The sequence below is a fragment of the Neoarius graeffei genome, chromosome 24 (assembly GCF_027579695.1).
Source record: "Neoarius graeffei isolate fNeoGra1 chromosome 24, fNeoGra1.pri, whole genome shotgun sequence".
NCBI lineage: Eukaryota > Metazoa > Chordata > Actinopteri > Siluriformes > Ariidae > Neoarius > Neoarius graeffei.
The window spans coordinates 53566968-53584812 of record NC_083592.1 but is presented as its reverse complement, the minus strand read 5'-3'; the positions used below and the strand labels follow the sequence as shown (position 1 = coordinate 53584812).

The window sequence follows — 17845 nt, the reverse complement described above, 5'->3', positions numbered from 1 at the left end:
ACTTTTCCAGCCTCTTATTGCCCCTGTCCCAACTTTTTTGAGATGTGTTGCTGTCATGAAATTTCAAATGAGCCAATATTTGGCATGAAATTTCAAAATGTCTCACTTTCGACATTTGATATGTTGTCTATGTTCTGTTGTGAATATAATATCAGTTTTTGAGATTTGTAAATTATTGCATTCTGTTTTTATTTACAATTTGTACTTTGTCCCAACTTTTTTGGAATCGGGGTTGTACAAATAAGAAGGACTTTTTTTTTTTTAATGGAGACTCATGCATTAATTTCTTTTTCCCCCCTTCTGATAATAATATTTGAGGGGGTTTTTTAAGCATTTTTTTTGGGCTTTTTTCACCTTTATTGGATAGGACAGTGTAGAGACAGGAAATGAGTGGGAGAGAGAGATGGGAAGGCATCGGGAAATGACCTCGGGTCGGAATCGAACCTGTGTCCCCGGATTTATGGTATGGTGCCTTATCCACCTGAGCTGTGACGCCCCCATATTTGAGGGTTTTTGTTTTTAATTAAAGACCTGAACAGGTGTGAAATAACAAGTTCATGAAGATGTTGCTTACTGGCACATAATTCTGACACAATTTTACACACACACACACACACACACACAAATACCTCAAGTATAGTAGTGTTTGAATCTTTTCCTCTTTTATTTCTTTATTTTATAAAAATTCTCATGCTTTTCCTGGTATGATATAGACATGAAGAGATGTATACACTGCAGGGGTTTTATTCCCCACCCTGGTCCTGCTGTTTAGTGTCTGGGTATTGATGACAGATCATTCTGTCTCACTTGGCGTGTTTCTGGTAAATGGCGATGTACTCTTTGACATCATCAGGGGAACCCAGGACAACCGGAGCTCTCTGGTGGATGGTCTCAGGCTGGATATCCAGCACGTTCATGGGTCCTGTGGTGGCCATTCCTCCAGCCTGCTCCATGATGAAGGCCATGGGGTTGCACTCATAAAGCAGCCTCAGCTAAAAGACAAATCGACAAGATTCAGGATCACTGATACCATTTCAGGCATGTCAGAACGATCTAATACTACAGCAGGCTCAAATGCATTTATCAGGCAAGTTTCAAAGAAGAAATGGTCTATTTGAAGGCTTGAAAACTGCTGTTTACCAGAGGTCTCCGTCCGGAGCGCCAGCAATTTTGCCAAGAAAAAAAAAAACAGGCAAAAAAATATTAGGATCCAGATGTGCAAAGCTGATGGAGATATCTCCAAAGACTTGCATTAGTAAACGCAGCCAAACATGGGGGGTGAATACTTATGCAAGCAAGAAATGGTTGGGTTATTCTGTTTAATCCTGACACATTGGCCTTTCTTGCTGATATCTAAATTCAAGTTAATACAATGCCTCTACTTCCATTATTCATATGGTGTTTGTATATCAGGTGTTTTGTCTAAAAAGCTAAACCAGTAAAAATGCGGAAAAAGAAAAAAAAATAAATCGTGTTATTTATTTTAGAACTAACTAACAATGAATAAATAAACCTGCTTGTTTGTAATCAGAAGTAATAAAAGCTGATTCTACTTAGCATTGATCAAGGGTGTGAATACTTATACAACTTTAAAAAAAATCTCTTTTTTTTGTTTCATTAATCATCATATGAAAATGAGAAATATATTTTGTTAATGAAGTGGTAAAACAAACCAAAATCCCAAAGAATTTCAGTTTAGTTCCAGGTTGTAGCTCTACAAAGTGTGGAAATGTTTGGGCAGGGGGTGAATACTTATGCAAGCCACCTGAACTCATCACCAGAAAGTCTGATGTATGTACCATATACCGTATCAGACTTGTTGCTCGTAATTTCCTTTCTTTATTCATGCAGTCATTGTTGTCATATGGACAGTTTCTCATTTTCTTACCTTTCCCTTTGGACTCTTGATGTTGGCCGGATACATGAAGATTCCTCCATAGACCAGCGTCCTGTGCACATCAGCCACCATGGAGCCCACGTAGCGTCCTCCGTATGGCGCGCTGCCATCCTGCAGACGGAACGGTATGTGGTCATGAGTACGGGAATTACTCGCAAACATCTCTAAGTCTAGTTTTTACCTTCCATCACCTTGAGCACAAATTCCACTATTAAAATAATTGATCTGGACTGGAACATGGAAACATGTTAGAAGACTAGAAGTCAGAGTTTTCTTGACTAGATGAGGATTAAAATACAATAATATTCTTATTTTTACTTGACAACTAACTCCATCCCTTATCTGTAGCCACTTTAACCTGTTCTACAGGGTCGCAGGCAAGCTGGAGCCTATCCCAGCTGACTATGGGCAAGAGGCGGGGTACACCCTGGACAAGTCGCCAGGTCATCACAGGGCTGACACACAACCATTTACACTCACACCTACGGTCAATTTATGGCCCTTTTCCACTACCCTTTTTCAGCTCACTTCAGCTCGCTTCAGCTCACTTCAGCCCGACACGGCTCGCGTTTCGACTACCAAAAACCAGCACGACTCAGCTCGTTTCAGCCCTGCTTAGCCCCTAAAACTCGCACCGTTTTGGGGTAGGGCTGAAGCGAGCCAAACCGTGCTGACTGAGGCTGGGGGCGTGAGCAGACACTCCCCTGTGCACTGATTGGTGAGGAGGAGTGTCCTCACATGCCCACACACGCCCCGCGAGCGCGCTGGGATCTGTAAACACCGCAAACCCGGAAGAAGAATAATTACGAATTACGAGAATTTCTGAAGCCTTATGCGCCTCGCCTCATCTATACGCTCTTGCCAGTATCTGTCCGCGTTGTCAAGCCACAGCACCAAGACCAGCAACACTAACGACTCCATGTCCTCCATGTTTATTGTTTACTATTCGGGTCGTGAGACTACCGCTTAAAAGATCACTGAATCAGTCAGAGCATCGTGGACGAGTTCGCGGAGCGCAAGGCTCGCCGTATGCCCTTCAAATAATGCGTGCAGTAGGCTATTGATGTTTTATTATGAGCCATGTACAGTATGTCGCCGAATATTTTTTTGTTTCTGTGTTACATGCTCGTTTGAAGGACTTAATGTACAAAATAACATAGTTGCACCCCGTAGTGTTGAAATTGGTAAACACAGTGCATTCAGTGAGGTTTGCACCGCCCTCCTTTTATTTCTGTCTCTTCCTGTCACTGTTGCAACCTCTGAGCGCTCATTCGTATGCCCTTCAAATAATGTGCGCAGTAGGCTATTGATGTTTTATTATGAGCCATGTACAGTATCCTAATGTTTTTTGTTTCTGAGTTACATGTTCGTTTGAAGGACTTGATGTACTAAATAACATAGTTGCACCCGGTAGTGTTGAAATTGGTAAACACCGCAGTTGCAGACATTTTGTAGCCTAAAATGATGTTATGATAAGCTTTAATAAAGGGCCCGGTCATTTGCCCCGCCCCCGGCCCGGCTCTGACTTGTTCCGCCACTGTCACTGATGTCACTGTTTGCGCTGCTTAACGACATCACATGACGTCCACCCACTTTCGCTAACTCCACCCAATGTGTCCACCCACTTCCAGCCAGCACGGTTGTAGTCGAAATGCAACTCCAACAGCCCCGCTCAGCTCGACTCAGCTCGACTCGGCACGGCACGGCTCAGCCACGTTTGTAGTGGAAAAGCGGCATTAGAGCCACCAGTTTGCCTAACCTACGTGTCTTTGGACTGTGGGGGGGAAACCCCACACAGACACGGGGAGAACATGCAAACTCCACACAGAAAGGCCCACCTCAGACGCTGGGCTCGAACCCAGAACCTTCTTGCTGTGAGGTGACAGTGCGAACCACTACACCACCATGCCGCCTGAGAACTAACAAAGTCTGGGGGGGGGGAAAGACCTGTTACCTCTGGGAATTTCTTCTTCTGTAGATATTCGGTGACATCTGGGTAAAAATACTGAGCGTATCCTTCATTAAGGCTGTAGATTTTTCCCTTCTTCTTAATCTTCACATCACGGTCCACCAAAATAAACTCCCCTATAGCCTAGTGATGAAGGACAAAAAGGAAACAACAATTCAGACAAACTAAAGAAGGATTATACAAATGATACAAGATTATAATTCTTGGTAGTTTCTTGGTTGTCCTTCGAAAAGGAAATGATCTGCTACGTGAGGAATAAAACACTTTCCTTCACTGTTCTCGAAAAATAATCAACCACGGGCTGCTGTGATGAAGCAGTGTCACTGTTCGCACCCTGAAGTTGATTATTTTGCCAGAATCCTGAAGTATGTTCTTCTACTCATACCAAAAGCAATTTGTCAATATTATATATTTAAGTTTTATGAATTTATAGTTACATGAAAATTTGTTTTCATTTTTAGCTCATCTGGTCGCAGGCCAGGCCGGACGAGCTTATGCGATCACGTCATCCGTCCACAATTTACAAAAATCGCTACTCCTCCTACAGGATTGATTGGATTTCGATCAAACTCACTCCAATGTTCCCCAGGTGGGTGTGCATAAAAGTTGACAAGATGGTGGCGCCACCTGTCATATTTAACATTTTATAGGCATCTTGGCTGGTATGAGCTACAGCCTTATTGAGGCTATTTTTTTCTTCCATTTCTTGAAGTATTGATCAAATAATGCAGCTTGTCTTGTTACTAAGAAGCACAAAGTATTTATCCTCCAACTGTTACAAAGGGCTAACTTCAGGTCACTGGAGACTCCTTCCGTAAATGTTTATGCATCCACTATAGAAGACCCTGTATAAGCTGTTGCTATAGAAACAATAACGATATGTCAAGTGAGGGGAAGCCATGGCCTAAAGGTTAGAGAAGCAGCTTTGGGACAAAAAGGCTGCCAGTTCGATTCCCTGGACCAGCAGGAATGGCTGAAGTGCCCTTGAGCGAGGCACCAAACCCCCAACTGCTCTCCAGGCTGCTCTGGGTATGTCGTATGTCGCTCTGGATAAGAGTGTCTGCTAAATGCCATTAACGTAACGTAATGTAATGTAATGGAAGTGATTTCCCTTGGCTACTCTTCAACCAATCAGAATAAAGAATTAGAAGAGTGCCATGGTATAAAACAAAGATCCCAATTTTCTAAACATTTCTGAAAGAAGTCTATAGCTACTTAATTACCAAATTCACTTTTTTTAATGATTACCGGTTTGCTGCTTCTTAAAGATGAAGAAAAAGAAGAACTTCATTTATCACACATACACTCAAGCACAGTGAAATTCATCCTCTGCATTTAACCCATCTGAAGCAGTGAACACACATCCACACACAAGTGAGCAATGAGCGCGCACACACACACACAGAGCAGTGGGCAGCTATGCTACAGCGCCTGGTGGGCAGTTGGGGGTTAGGTGCCTTGCTCAAGGACACATCAGCCCAACCTCAGGCCATGGCTGCCCCATGTTACCCTAACCGCATGTCTTTGGACTGTGGGGGAAACCGGAGCACCCGGAGGAAACCCACGCAGACACGGGGAGAACATGCAAACTCCTCACAGAAAGGTCGGCCGCTGGGCTCGAACCCAGAACCTTCTTGCTGTGAGTTGACAGTGCTAACCACTACACCACCGTGGCACCCAAAAGGTTCTAAAAGGGAAATCTGACATCAAATAACTTTCCCCCCCATAAGACAGACTGTTGATATTCATGGAAGTGGCATGTGAAGTGTGAGGAGACTCACAGGGTCCAGCATGAAGCAGTTGACTCCTTGACCTGTCGATAGAACCAGCATGGTGGCACTACCATAAAGGGCGTAACCCGCAGCAACGATTTTTCTACCTGGCAGCAAGGCATCCTTCTCCGTCGGTTCACTGTCATTGTCCTAGAACATGCACACAAACAATTATGATTAGAACATTCTACTGACTTTCAACTGTTCCTCATACACTCACCAGCCACTTTAATAGGAACTTGTTCTTGACTCTTAGATTCCTGTTCTTGGCTGCAGGAGTGGAATCCAATGTGTTGCATGCTGAGATGCTTTTCTGCTCACCATGGTTGTAAAGAGTGATTATGAGTTACTACGTATATCCTTCCTGGCAGCTTGAACCAATCTGGCCATTTTCCTCTGACCTCTGTTCTCAATAAGGCATTTGTTTCCACCCACAGAACTGTCCCTCACTCAACTCAATGCTTTTTGTTTTTCGCACCACTTTGTGTAAACTCATGATCTGACTATATCTTGGCCACACCCGAGTTTTATTTTCCTGAATTCGTCATTTTCTTGTGCTTTACTTCTATGTTTTGCTCGAGGGTCAGGTACTATTAATCACTAAACAAAGACAAGAACTACCACCGTTCACTCAACTGTCTCAAACAAAACTCTCAAAAAATATTTTAACACCACCATCATGGTGGTCTGGGACTTTATTTTACCAAGCCTCCAGAATTTTCAACACTCGTCCTCGGTTGTCAATGATTTCCTGGATATCCTGCGAAGCCTTGCCACTCTTGCGAGATCTGAGCATCCTTGATTGACATTGATATTCAGAGATTGTACGATCTCTGGTTCTGTTTGTAGATTTCCTGTGTTTTGGATTTGCCCTGTTTCTGGAAATACCTTGCCCCTGAAACTTGTCTGTGACTTTGTCTATGGTTTGGATTTGCCCCTGGCAATAATAACGCTGTCCATAATAAGCTCATCAAAGCAAATTAGTGTCTGCATGTGTTGAAGGGACTCCTCAAGAAAGGGTGCAATCAAAGTAAGACTGACCTGCTATTCAACAGTTTGGTACTCTCTACTATATCTTATGGTCTTCCAGTTTATGGGGAACCAGAACTCACCATCGTTCAAATTTTTTTGGACAGATGCTACAAGCGAAAGTACATCAGCGAGAGAATAGATATACATGCGTTGTTAGGAAAACAAGATAGGAACATCTTCAAGAAACTGAAAGTGATGAACAGTCACCCATTGTACCGTCTGCTTCCACGAATTAAGAAGACTCCAGTCCATACAATTTTTAAGAAATAACTGGTCACAATGCCCTAAAGTTAATACAGATAGATTTAAGAACTCATTTTTAATAGAATCATATTTAAATATGAATTAGCTGTTTAATTACCAGCATATTAGAATGAATATATTATATATACTAGTGCATCTCAAAAAATTAGAATACCATGAAAAAGTTCCTTTTTTTCATCATTTAATTCAAAAAGGTAAACTTTCATATATTCTATATTCATTACATGTAAAGTGAAATGTTTAAAGCCTTTTTTGTTTTAATTTTGATGATTATGGCTTATAGCTCATGAAAATCAGAAATCCAGTATCTCAAATTATTAGAATATTCCCTAAGATCAATCAAAAAAAGGATTTACAATACAGAAATGTCCAACTTCTGAAAAGTATATTCATTTATACACTCAATACTTGGTTGGGGCTCCTTTACCATGAATTACTGTATCAATGCGGTGTGGCATGGAGGTGATCAGTCTGTGGCACTGCTGAGGTGTTATTGAAGCCCAGGTTGCTTTGATAGTGGCCTTCAGCGTATCTGTATTTTTGGGTTGGGTGTTTCTCATCTTCCTCTTGACAATACCCCGTAGATTCTCTATGGGGTTCAGGTCAGGCAAGTTGGCTGGCCAATCAAACACAGTCATATCATGGTCAGCAAACCATTTGGTAGTAGTTTTGGCACTGTGGGTAGATGCTAAGTCCTGCTGGAAAAGGAAATCAGCATCTCCAAAAAGCTCGTCAGCAGATGGAAGCATAAAGTGCTCTAAAATCTCCTGGTAGATGGCTGTGTTGACTTTGGACTTGATAAAATACAGTGGACCAACACCAGCAGATGACATGGCACCCCAAATCATCACAGACTGTGGAAACTTCACACTGGGCTTCAAACACCTTGGATTCTGTGCCTCTCCACTCTTCCTCCAGACTCTAGAACCGTGATTTCCAAATTAAATGCAAAATGTACTTTCATCTGAAAAGAGGACTTTGGACCACTGAGCAACAGTCCATTTCTTTCTCTCCTTAGCCCAGATAAGACACTTCTGACATTGTCTCTGGCCCAGGAGTAGCTTGATATTAGGAATGCGAAAGTTGTATCCCCTTTCTTGAAGATGTCTGTTCGTGATGGGTCTTGATACACTGACACCAGCCTCAGTCCACTCCTTGTGAAGCTCTCCCAAGTTCTTGAATCAAATTTTCTTGACAATCCTCTCAAGACTGCGGCCATCCCTGTTGCTTGTGCACCTTTTCCAGCCACCCTTTTCAGCAATGACCTTTTGTGGCTTACCCTCCTTGTGGAGGGCATCAGTGATCGTCTTCTGGACAACAGTCAAGTCAGCAGTCTTCCCCATGATTGTGGTTGTGTGTACTGAACTAGACCGAGAGATACACTGTGTTCATACTGTTTTACTTAAACTCGAAATGAAATATTCTAATATTTTGAGATGATTTTTTAATGTTTTTGTACTGTATGCCATACTGATTAAAATTAAAATAGAAAAATGCTTGAAACATTTTAGTTTATGTGTAATGAGTCTATAATATATAACATTTTCACTTTCTTAAATAACTGATGGAAAATATTGAACTTTTTCACAATATTCTAATTTTTTGAGATGCACTTGTGTGTGTGTGTGTGTGTGTGTGTGTGTGTGTGTGTGTGTGTGTGTGTGTGTGTGTGTGTATTTATTTATTTTAATTCTTGCCATCTATGAATTTTTAGTGTATATTATTGTATATTTTTTGTCTTCTGTGTTATGTAAAATAAGATATACATATTTGTCTTGTTTAATTAAAGACCATTGATTGATTGACTGGGATTTAATTACAGTGCATATTCTGTGTATGACCTTGGACTGTATTTGGATTCTGATTCTTCATCTTGGATCCCTTTTACACGGAGTCCAGACTGTTACAACAAAATGGTGTGAACTTTTTTTTTTTTTACACCAGTGACGATTTTTTTTCCCTGAAAAACCCACTGATTCAAGGCATTGAGAAGTTTGTTTTCCAGGTGAAAACTGCCATATGGAGCTGCAATCTAAACAGCTAACCAGATTACAACCTTCAACATTACATGCATGAAGCATGAACCAAACATACAAACAGAGCAGACTGTGTTCAAAAATACCTTTCTGTAAATGGCAAAAATCGTTCCGATGGAAGCCAGACAGTCGATGTTGGAGGAGCCGTCCAGCGGATCGAAACAAACCACATATTTACCCTGGAAAAGAAATATTAAAGGTGACATATTATACCCCTTTTTCACAAGCTGACACACTTCCCTGAGGTCTCGATGAAATGTCTGTGACATATTTTGGTCAAAATACCACAAACATAAAACACCACAGTTCCCTTCTCACCCTGTCTAAACAACCCTGTTCAAAACGGCTGATTTAAGGAGCGGCCTGTTCCTTTAAATGATAATGAGCCAGTGCTCACCCCACCCCATGTTCTACTGGCCAATCAGATAGCACTTTCATCAAGAATATTCATTCGCAAAGGCAGTTCTCAAGCCATGCATGCATGCATAGAGATACTCAGATGAAGGGGCGGGGTTATTCTAACGAGCGCCGCTTGTGACATAGAAAAGGGAGCCGAATTTGAATAGCTTGTTGAAGCTCATGTTTTAAGAAGAAACTGATTGGGTTGTCTTATTTCAGAGTTTGTGGATTGGTAGGCACTCCGGATACCCAAAAGTATGTGCACGCGCATTGATATAAGGTCATAGCTATTGATCATTTACATAAATGGAGGAATGTGAAGTAGATATATCAAACCTTTTTATAGAAGTCACGAATACTCACTCTTTGTTCAGGCTCAATGATGATAGCTTTGTCGTCCTCCTCACTGACCAGCACACAGGAAGTGAAGGAGGACTTAATCATGTTAACGACCAGATCGTTGGACAACACATCCAGCTTCTTCACCTGGTCCCCTGTTATGTTTGTGCTTCCTGCAATGCCATACCTGAGAGAGAGAGAGAGAGAGAGAGAGAGAGAGAGAGAGAGAGAGAGAGAGATGTGGAGTAAGACGAGGCAATTCTTGTTGCAATCTTGCAGTTTTTTTCTTTCAACGCAGACTCTGACCTGTTGCACAAGGGACTAAACCCTGTCTCGGCTATCAGTATTAGACCCTGTAGTACAAACGTCTGTGGATAATGAAGTGATTAGGTCAACATTATACACTCTGTCATAGCGCCATGCAAGTGAAGAGCTGACAAGGAGTACTGAATATTGAAGAATGTACGCAATCTGAGTTTACATTAATAATTAAATTAGGACAATCATCAACTTCAGGGTGATGACACTAACTCTGCAGTATTAGTATTCATACCGAATTCATACTTCAGTAAGATTCCAAATATCTTTATAAACGCTACATCATTTCATTTCCTTAAAGAAGTATATAGAGGATATTGCATGATTGTGCAAAGATATGAAGTTTATCTTCGAGTGGTGAACATATTCACGAGTGACTGAAGCGAATGAGTAAAAATATTTTTCAACACGAGAAGATAAACTTCATATCTTCGTGCCACTGTGTAATGTTCTTTATATTATATGGACACATCCACAAAAAATATGCAAGTTAATCAAAAGCATTTTAATTCTGAACCTGTTCGCCATTTTGACAACATGCGTCCAGTCAGCGGGAAAACATTGGGAGTGACGTCATCAGACTGAAATATCGGGAATTATTATACATACAGGGCACTTTTTCCATGGAATAAAAACATATGTTCTATTCCCTTCTAGTGGGTTTATTGATGGCGTACAATATTATCATATTATCATATCGTTTATCCTCCATGTATTATGCCACTCTACCCAATGGAGAATGAGTGTGCAATATTGTTATAATGTTGCACGTTGTCAAGACAACACGACGTCACACTTCGGAGCTGATTCCAAGATCCAATGACACAACTTTTCTGCTGTGCATGCGCACAATCATTTCTTTGTCAGCTGCCAAAGAGAGAAGATCCAATGCTAGGTTTAAGCACTAAATGAATAAACTGAAACTAAAGACGCGTTGAACACCTGAAAGGCTACCAAAACTTCATTATATATTCTTCATGCATATTTACAAGAGAAAAACATACCAATGTACATTGAAAAACTGGAAAAGAGACACATCGGAGATGTAAAACTTCCACGCTAGCAAGTGACTGTGACAGTTTGTACATAAACATGGCCGCTAGCTTTGATTCATGAAAAGCGGAAGATTTTGAGAGAATTTTGAAAGAGAAACTTCACTGGATATTCGTCACGCATTTAATCTTCCGCATTAAATATATGGAAACATTGGAAAAGAGACACATCGGCGAAGTAAAACTTCCGCACTAATGAGTAACTGTAACTGTTTGTACGCAAACATGGCCACGAGGTTTGCTTCGTTAAAAGCCGAAGATTTAAAGAGAAAGACGTGCTGAACACCTGAAAGGCTACAAAAACTTCACTGGATATTCTTCAGGCATATTTACAAGAGAAAAACATACCAACGGACATCAAAAAACTGGAAAAGAGACACGTTGGAGATGTAAAACGTCCACACTTGCGAGTGACTGAAGGTTTGTTCACAAAAATGTCCAAGAGGTTTGCTTCATTAAAAGCGGAAGATTTAAAAAGAAAGACGTGCTGAACCCCTGAAAGGCTACAAAAACTTCACTGGATATTCTTCACGCATATTTACAAGAGAAAAACAGACCAACAGACATCGAAAAACTGGAAAAGAGAGCAATAGCAGAAATATGGTCAAAGTTCTACTTGGAGGTGAGGAAAAGTGACGGACACTTTTCCAAGAGGACTTCACTCATGGACTTCACTCAGCAAAACCCTTTTGTTTTGAACAACTGCTTTTGAACAACTTGAACTGTTAACCCGGATATAGGTTGTATATAAGTTGGGTTGTTGTTTAGGCTTTTTGGACTTTATACCATTTTTATTGTTAGAACTTTGTACATTGGATCGACAGAACATTGAATTACATTCGATCAGAATCAGTATTCAGTATTGGTAAGTTACCCCCATTCTTAACTTTTTGTAAAATATATAATTGTTCCATCGAATGTGCATGTATAATAATAATAATAATAATAATAATAATAATAATAATAATAATATTGGCTGGCTTTTTTTCATGGTCTATCAGATATATTCCATTCAGCTACTCTTCTTTGACTCGTTCAGTACCATGCTAGCTGAGTGGAATATATCTGATATACCACTCAATGCCAGCCAATATTAATTAATTATGGCCCTCAGATCCGTGATGTATTTTGTATGAAAAATGCAAGTTTTTCTACACAAGAAGATGAACTTCACAGTGGTGTAGTGGTTAGCGCTGTCGCCTCACAGCAAGAAGGTCCGGGTTCGAGCCCCGGGGCCGGCGAGGGCCTTTCTGTGTGGAGTTTGCATGTTCTCCCCGTGTCCGTGTGGGTTTCCTCCGGGTGCTCCGGTTTCCCCCACAGTCCAAAGACATGCAGGTTAGGTTAACTGGTGACTCTAAATTGACCGTAGGTGTGAATGTGAGTGTGAATGGTTGTCTGTGTCTATGTGTCAGCCCTGTGATGACCTGGCGACTTGTCCAGGGTGTACCCCGCCTTTCGCACATACTCCAGCTTGCCTGTGACCCTGTAGAACAGGATAAACGGCTACAGGTAAAGGATGGAAGATAAACTTCATATCTTGCGAGACAGACGAAAATGTCATGCAAAATAAAAATATTTTAAAAATTCAGATGACTTTGCAGTCAGCACCTTTTAAACAATTATTTGACTTATGAGTAAAATGATAAAAAGATCAGTTCATGCTTCTGTTTTTTGAATTACAGATTTTGGTGTGCAACATGTGATTTGCAAGCTTGACTGCATTATCTGTACCAAACGTCACAGGACTTATCATGGAACCGAAAGGTGAAATGAGAAAGACAGAAAGTGAGAAGGAGGTGTGCAAGGAAATCAGTGCAGCAAACAAACAAACAAACAAACAAACAAACAAACTTCCTGATAGATGATTATTAATAATGGTGATTTTTTTTTCTTAAAATCTATTTCCGAACAACATAAACCTATCAGCCACCAGATGTAAATATGTCATTTTTGCTAATGTGTGTTTCTACGCTGCATGACTGCATGTGCTGGTTAAAAGGTAAAACGAGGATGTGTTAATCAATAACAGTGTTTGGCAGAGATAAGTGCACTCAGAAAACATACTCAACACTGACTATATTACACAAACAAAAAACTGGTTAATAGTCCATTCTCATCTCATTATCTCTAGCGGCTTTATCCTGTTCTACAGGGTCGCAGGCAAGCTGGAGCCTATCCCAGCTGACTACGGGTGAAAGGCGGGGTACACCCTGAACAAGTCGCCAGGTCATCACAGGGCTGACACATAGACACAGACAACCATTCACACTCACATTCACACCTACGCTCAATTTAGAGTCACCAGTTAACCTAACCTGCATGTCTTTGGACTGTGGGGGAAACCAGAGCACCCGGAGGAAACCCACGCGGACACGGGGAGAACATGCAAACTCCGCACAGAAAGGCCCTCGCCGGCCACGGGGCTCGAACCCGGACCTTCTTGCTGTGAGGCGACAGCGCTAACCACTACACCACCGTGCCTCTATGGTTAATAGTCCAATCAGAAAAAAATGTTAATGCAGATTTTGTATGATTTTGTTAATGCAGCAGAGTATAATTATATTTCATTACATTTAATAGGAACTTGTTGTGGGCGGCACGGTGGTGAAGTGGTTAGCGCTGTCGCCTCACAGCAAGAAGGTCCGGGTTCGAGCCCCGTGGTCGGCGAGGGCCTTTCTGTGTGGAGTTTGCATGTTCTCCCCGTGTCCGCGTGGGTTTCCTCCGGGTGCTCCGGTTTCCCCCACAGTCCAAAGACATGCAGGTTAGGTTAACTGGTGACTCTAAATTGAGCGTAGGTGTGAATGTGAGTGTGAATGGTTGTCTGTGTCTATGTGTCAGCCCTGTGATGACCTGGCGACTTGTCCAGGGTGTACCCCGCCTTTCGCCCGTAGTCAGCTGGGATAGGCTCCAGCTTGCCTGCGACCCTGTAGAACAGGATAAAGCGGCTAGAGATAATGATAATGATGAGGAACTTGTTGTTGTTGACTCTAAGATCCCTGTTCTTGGCTGCAGGACTGGAATCCAATGTGTTCTTCTGTTTTCTGTTGCATGCTGAGATGCTTTTCTGCTCACCACGGTTGTAAAGAGTGATTATATGAGTTACTATATCCTTCCTGGCAAAAAAGCTTGAACTGCTCAATCTGTCCATTTTCCTCCGACCCTCTCTTATCAACAAGGCGTTTGTTTCCACTCACAAAACTGTCGCTCACTTAACTCAATGGTTTTTTTGTTGTTGTTTTTCGCACCATTCTGTGTAAACTCTAGAGACCGCTGTGTGTGAAAACCCCAGGAAGGAGATCAGCAGTTTCTGAAATACTCAAACCAAAAATACTCATCGGGCTCAAACCAACACCCATACCACAGTGAAAGAAAGTCACACTTCACCGTGAGATCACAGTTTTTCCCGTTATGATGTTTGAACATTGTGAATATTAATGAACTGAAGCTCTTGATTTGTATCTGTGTGATCTGATGCATGGTGCTGCTGTCGAGGGATCGGCTGTTTAGAGAACGGCTTCAAACAGAACAGCAGGTGGATGTAGGGGTGTCCCTAATAATGTGGCCGGTGAGTGTACATATTATATGTAGGGGAAAAAAAAGCACTGCGTGGCATGGCATTCTGTTATAGGAAAATAATCAGTGTCAGAGTGGCGTGATGAAGCGGAGTTACTCTTGACGTTATCCAGAAGTTGAAGTATGAATGAACGTCATTTTTGTTTATTCATAGTTATAATTTTTGCCTGCAAAGCGAGTTAGTTCTTGTTATCTCAGCAATACTCGGTCGTTCCCTCAACAGCCTTTCTTTTCTCTCTACTGACATTAAAGCTAGACTGCCTTTTGATTTCATACAATCGGTGAAATTTATTTCCCTCTGAAATGTGGTCATTGTGATATATGTTTATTTCTGTAATATCTCACAAAATATCAGGCCATTCTGTTCTGTGGCTGGGAAGTTATTTAATTTAAGTGGATTAAAGCAAATAATGTGCATGAAGTCGCTCGCTTCGTGCAGTCAAGCAGACAGAGGAAGTCCGTGTGTGTGTGTGCGCATGCGCAGGTTTACCTTTGAGCATGCACTGACAGTTCCATCATTCTGTCGCTAAACGAACAGCTGATCACACCGAGGTGCTCGCTGAGCGCCGATATTTATTAGTTTGGTCCTGCGTTTCCTTTCCTTCGTATATACGGTAACATCACGTCTTTTCTTCTCGCTTTCTTTCCGTTACTGTAGTCGGTCTTTCACGTTTCATTCGCACACTTGCGTCCTCCATTTTTCTCTCCTGTTTCAAATTTGTATCCCACAATGCCTTGCACGAACAGGGAAAGCCCACCACATGCTGCATAACGTAGTATCTTGAATTGAGTCATGGTGAAGCAATAGCGGAGAATTTCAGGCCATGTGGCCCTAAATTCATTAATTGTTCTTTTTTTTTTTTAAATAATAAAATTGGAAGTCTGTGATTTGGATTCAGTAGCTTTTGGTCCACCAAACAAAAATAATTGGGTGTCGGGGAAAATTATTTTTCTGACCTACACTTGAAAAATCTGAAAGGCGGTCTAGCTTTAAGAGGAAAACAAAAAAACATCTTACTGAGAAACCAGAAAGCTTAAACACATCTCTCCTAACTCTTGACTGGTTTGGTAGAAACCCCACTGACTGATACTGGAGACTCCTTCCATAAACGTTCTGTCTATTTCGAGAACTACTATTTATTAGAGCTGCTCTTATAGAAAATTAATCAACGCCTTCTGACAACACTGTGGTGTTGTAAACATGATAACATCTCAATCATACAAACCAATCAAATCTGGTGTATTTAGAATTATTTTATAGAAAAAATGGTTATAAAATATAACGTGTGCATTTCCAGTGTACATACGCCAACACCAGGTTTCCAGAGAAGCACCAGGTGATACTTACAGGTTAGCGATTCCTGCCTTCCTGACTGCAGAGGAAATGGCTTTGATGGCTGTGCACATGGAGTTGAGGAGCGTGGTCAGCTCTCCAGTCCCTTTGGCTTTCCGTCCTTCCTCCAAGACGAACCTGGTCAGCGTGATCACATTGGTATCGAAGGCTCCTCTGTCCGACATTGCGAGCTGTATGTAGTCTGTGAGGCTGCAGTGCAGGTCCAGGTAGACAGAAAGGCTGAGTGCGAGCCTGGTGCAGGAGTTCGAGGGGCCTTTAAAGGGGTGTGTGGGCTGGTAAACCAATCAGACGAGGGATTTACACACATCTGGTTAAGCAAGATCGTGTTCTGATCAAAGTTCATCAACTGTGGCACTCGCAGCACATTTTAATCAGTTAACTTGTCTGAATACGCACAAGCTGAAAACGATGACTATAATAATAATCATAATAATAATAATAAAAGATTTGTCATGAAGCTCAGGCCAGAATAAAATAATACAATATGCCGAAACAGGAAACTTTTGGATGCGTGTGTTCAAATTCATGAGTATTCCCAAGAAATGACGAAGGTTAAAGGTCACTCACCAGCAATCAAGCATGTCACTCAGTATCTCTAGGTCTGGGTTTGCAACTGAACAGATAATAAAGGTTATCTTGAAGGTCCTGGGTTCAAGCCCAGCGGCTGACGAGGGCCTTTCTGGGTGGAGTTTGCATGTTCTCCAGGTGCTCCGGTTTCCCCCACAGTCCAAAGACATGCAGCTTAGGTTAACTGGTAGCTTTAAATTGACCATAGGTGTGAGTGTGAATGGTTGTTTGTCTCTATGTGTCAGCCCTGCAATCACCTGGTGACTTGTCCAGGGTGTACCCCACCTTTCACCCATAGTCGGCTGGGATAGGCTCCAGCTTGCCTGTGTCCTGTACAGGATAAGCGGCTACGGATAATGGATGGATGGATGGATGGATGGAAACACTGGACACTATTCAAGCTCAAAATCTGAGTCATACAGACGGGTATTTTTCAGAACATATGGACCACCATGGGGAGACTAAAATAGTGTGCAAGATGCTGGAGATGGCTGACTAGGGTGACCACCTGCTCATAAGCCCAAGGGGGGACAAGGGGTATGTTTTTGAGGGACAATGTGGGACGCCGACCCCACTGCGCCGCGCCGGCCGCTGGAAGACTCACAGATAGTGGTTTACCCATTTCTAGCACATACTACCTTACATAATACCCTAATCTGCTGTTATTGGTGATTTATGGTCATGAACAGGCCAACAAATGTGTTTTTTTTTAAATAAACATTCATAATATTTTGACCATTCAATTATGACTTGACAGACACACTTCCACTTATGATTTACTGAAGCTACTCAATTTTATTTATTTTCCATTATACAATTTATTCACTTTAAATCAATCATAATATAATATTGAGTCTGAGGCTTTGCAGTGCATCAGAACAGCAGGAATAGTGACAAGTCTCCATTTAGTTTTCAGTGGATTAACAGGAATTGTAGTGGCTCAGCACCACAGAAACAGTAGAAAAAAAGTCCTGCCCGATATGATATTGCGTGTTGGACAGTGTGATACACACTCGTCACCTCTGCCGCAGTCACTTTGTCAGCTAGAGAGTCGTTTTTGGGTCGGAGGAAAGCATCCATAGATTTAGACGTTTCTTTCTGTTGCACACGTTTCTTGTGAGTCTCCACGAGCCTGTGTCATTTCACATCGCATTCCCCGCCATGTCCGATTGAGAAAGATGTTTTGCAAAGGTCACAAAAAGCCCTCTCGGTATCCCCCTCAACCCCTTTCAGCCACAAATATTCATTTTCCCACTCTTTCCTGTACATACAC

The 17845-nt window shown here is 41.8% G+C and overlaps 1 protein-coding gene across 1 annotated transcript; it reads right to left on the bottom strand.

Annotated features, from left to right (window-relative positions):
• Positions 1 to 691: 691 nt before the first annotated feature.
• LOC132872162 (fructose-1,6-bisphosphatase 1-like) lies at positions 692 to 16171 on the bottom strand. Its single transcript, XM_060906782.1, has 7 exons — positions 16000 to 16171; positions 9733 to 9895; positions 9057 to 9149; positions 5648 to 5788; positions 3852 to 3989; positions 1889 to 2008; positions 692 to 992 (listed from the first exon to the last, which is right to left on the bottom strand). The coding sequence occupies exons 1-7, from the start codon at positions 16167 to 16169 to the stop codon at positions 804 to 806; spliced, it is 1014 nt and encodes a 337-aa protein (XP_060762765.1). The 5' UTR covers positions 16170 to 16171; the 3' UTR covers positions 692 to 803.
• Between the last annotated feature and the right edge of the window lie 1674 nt (positions 16172 to 17845).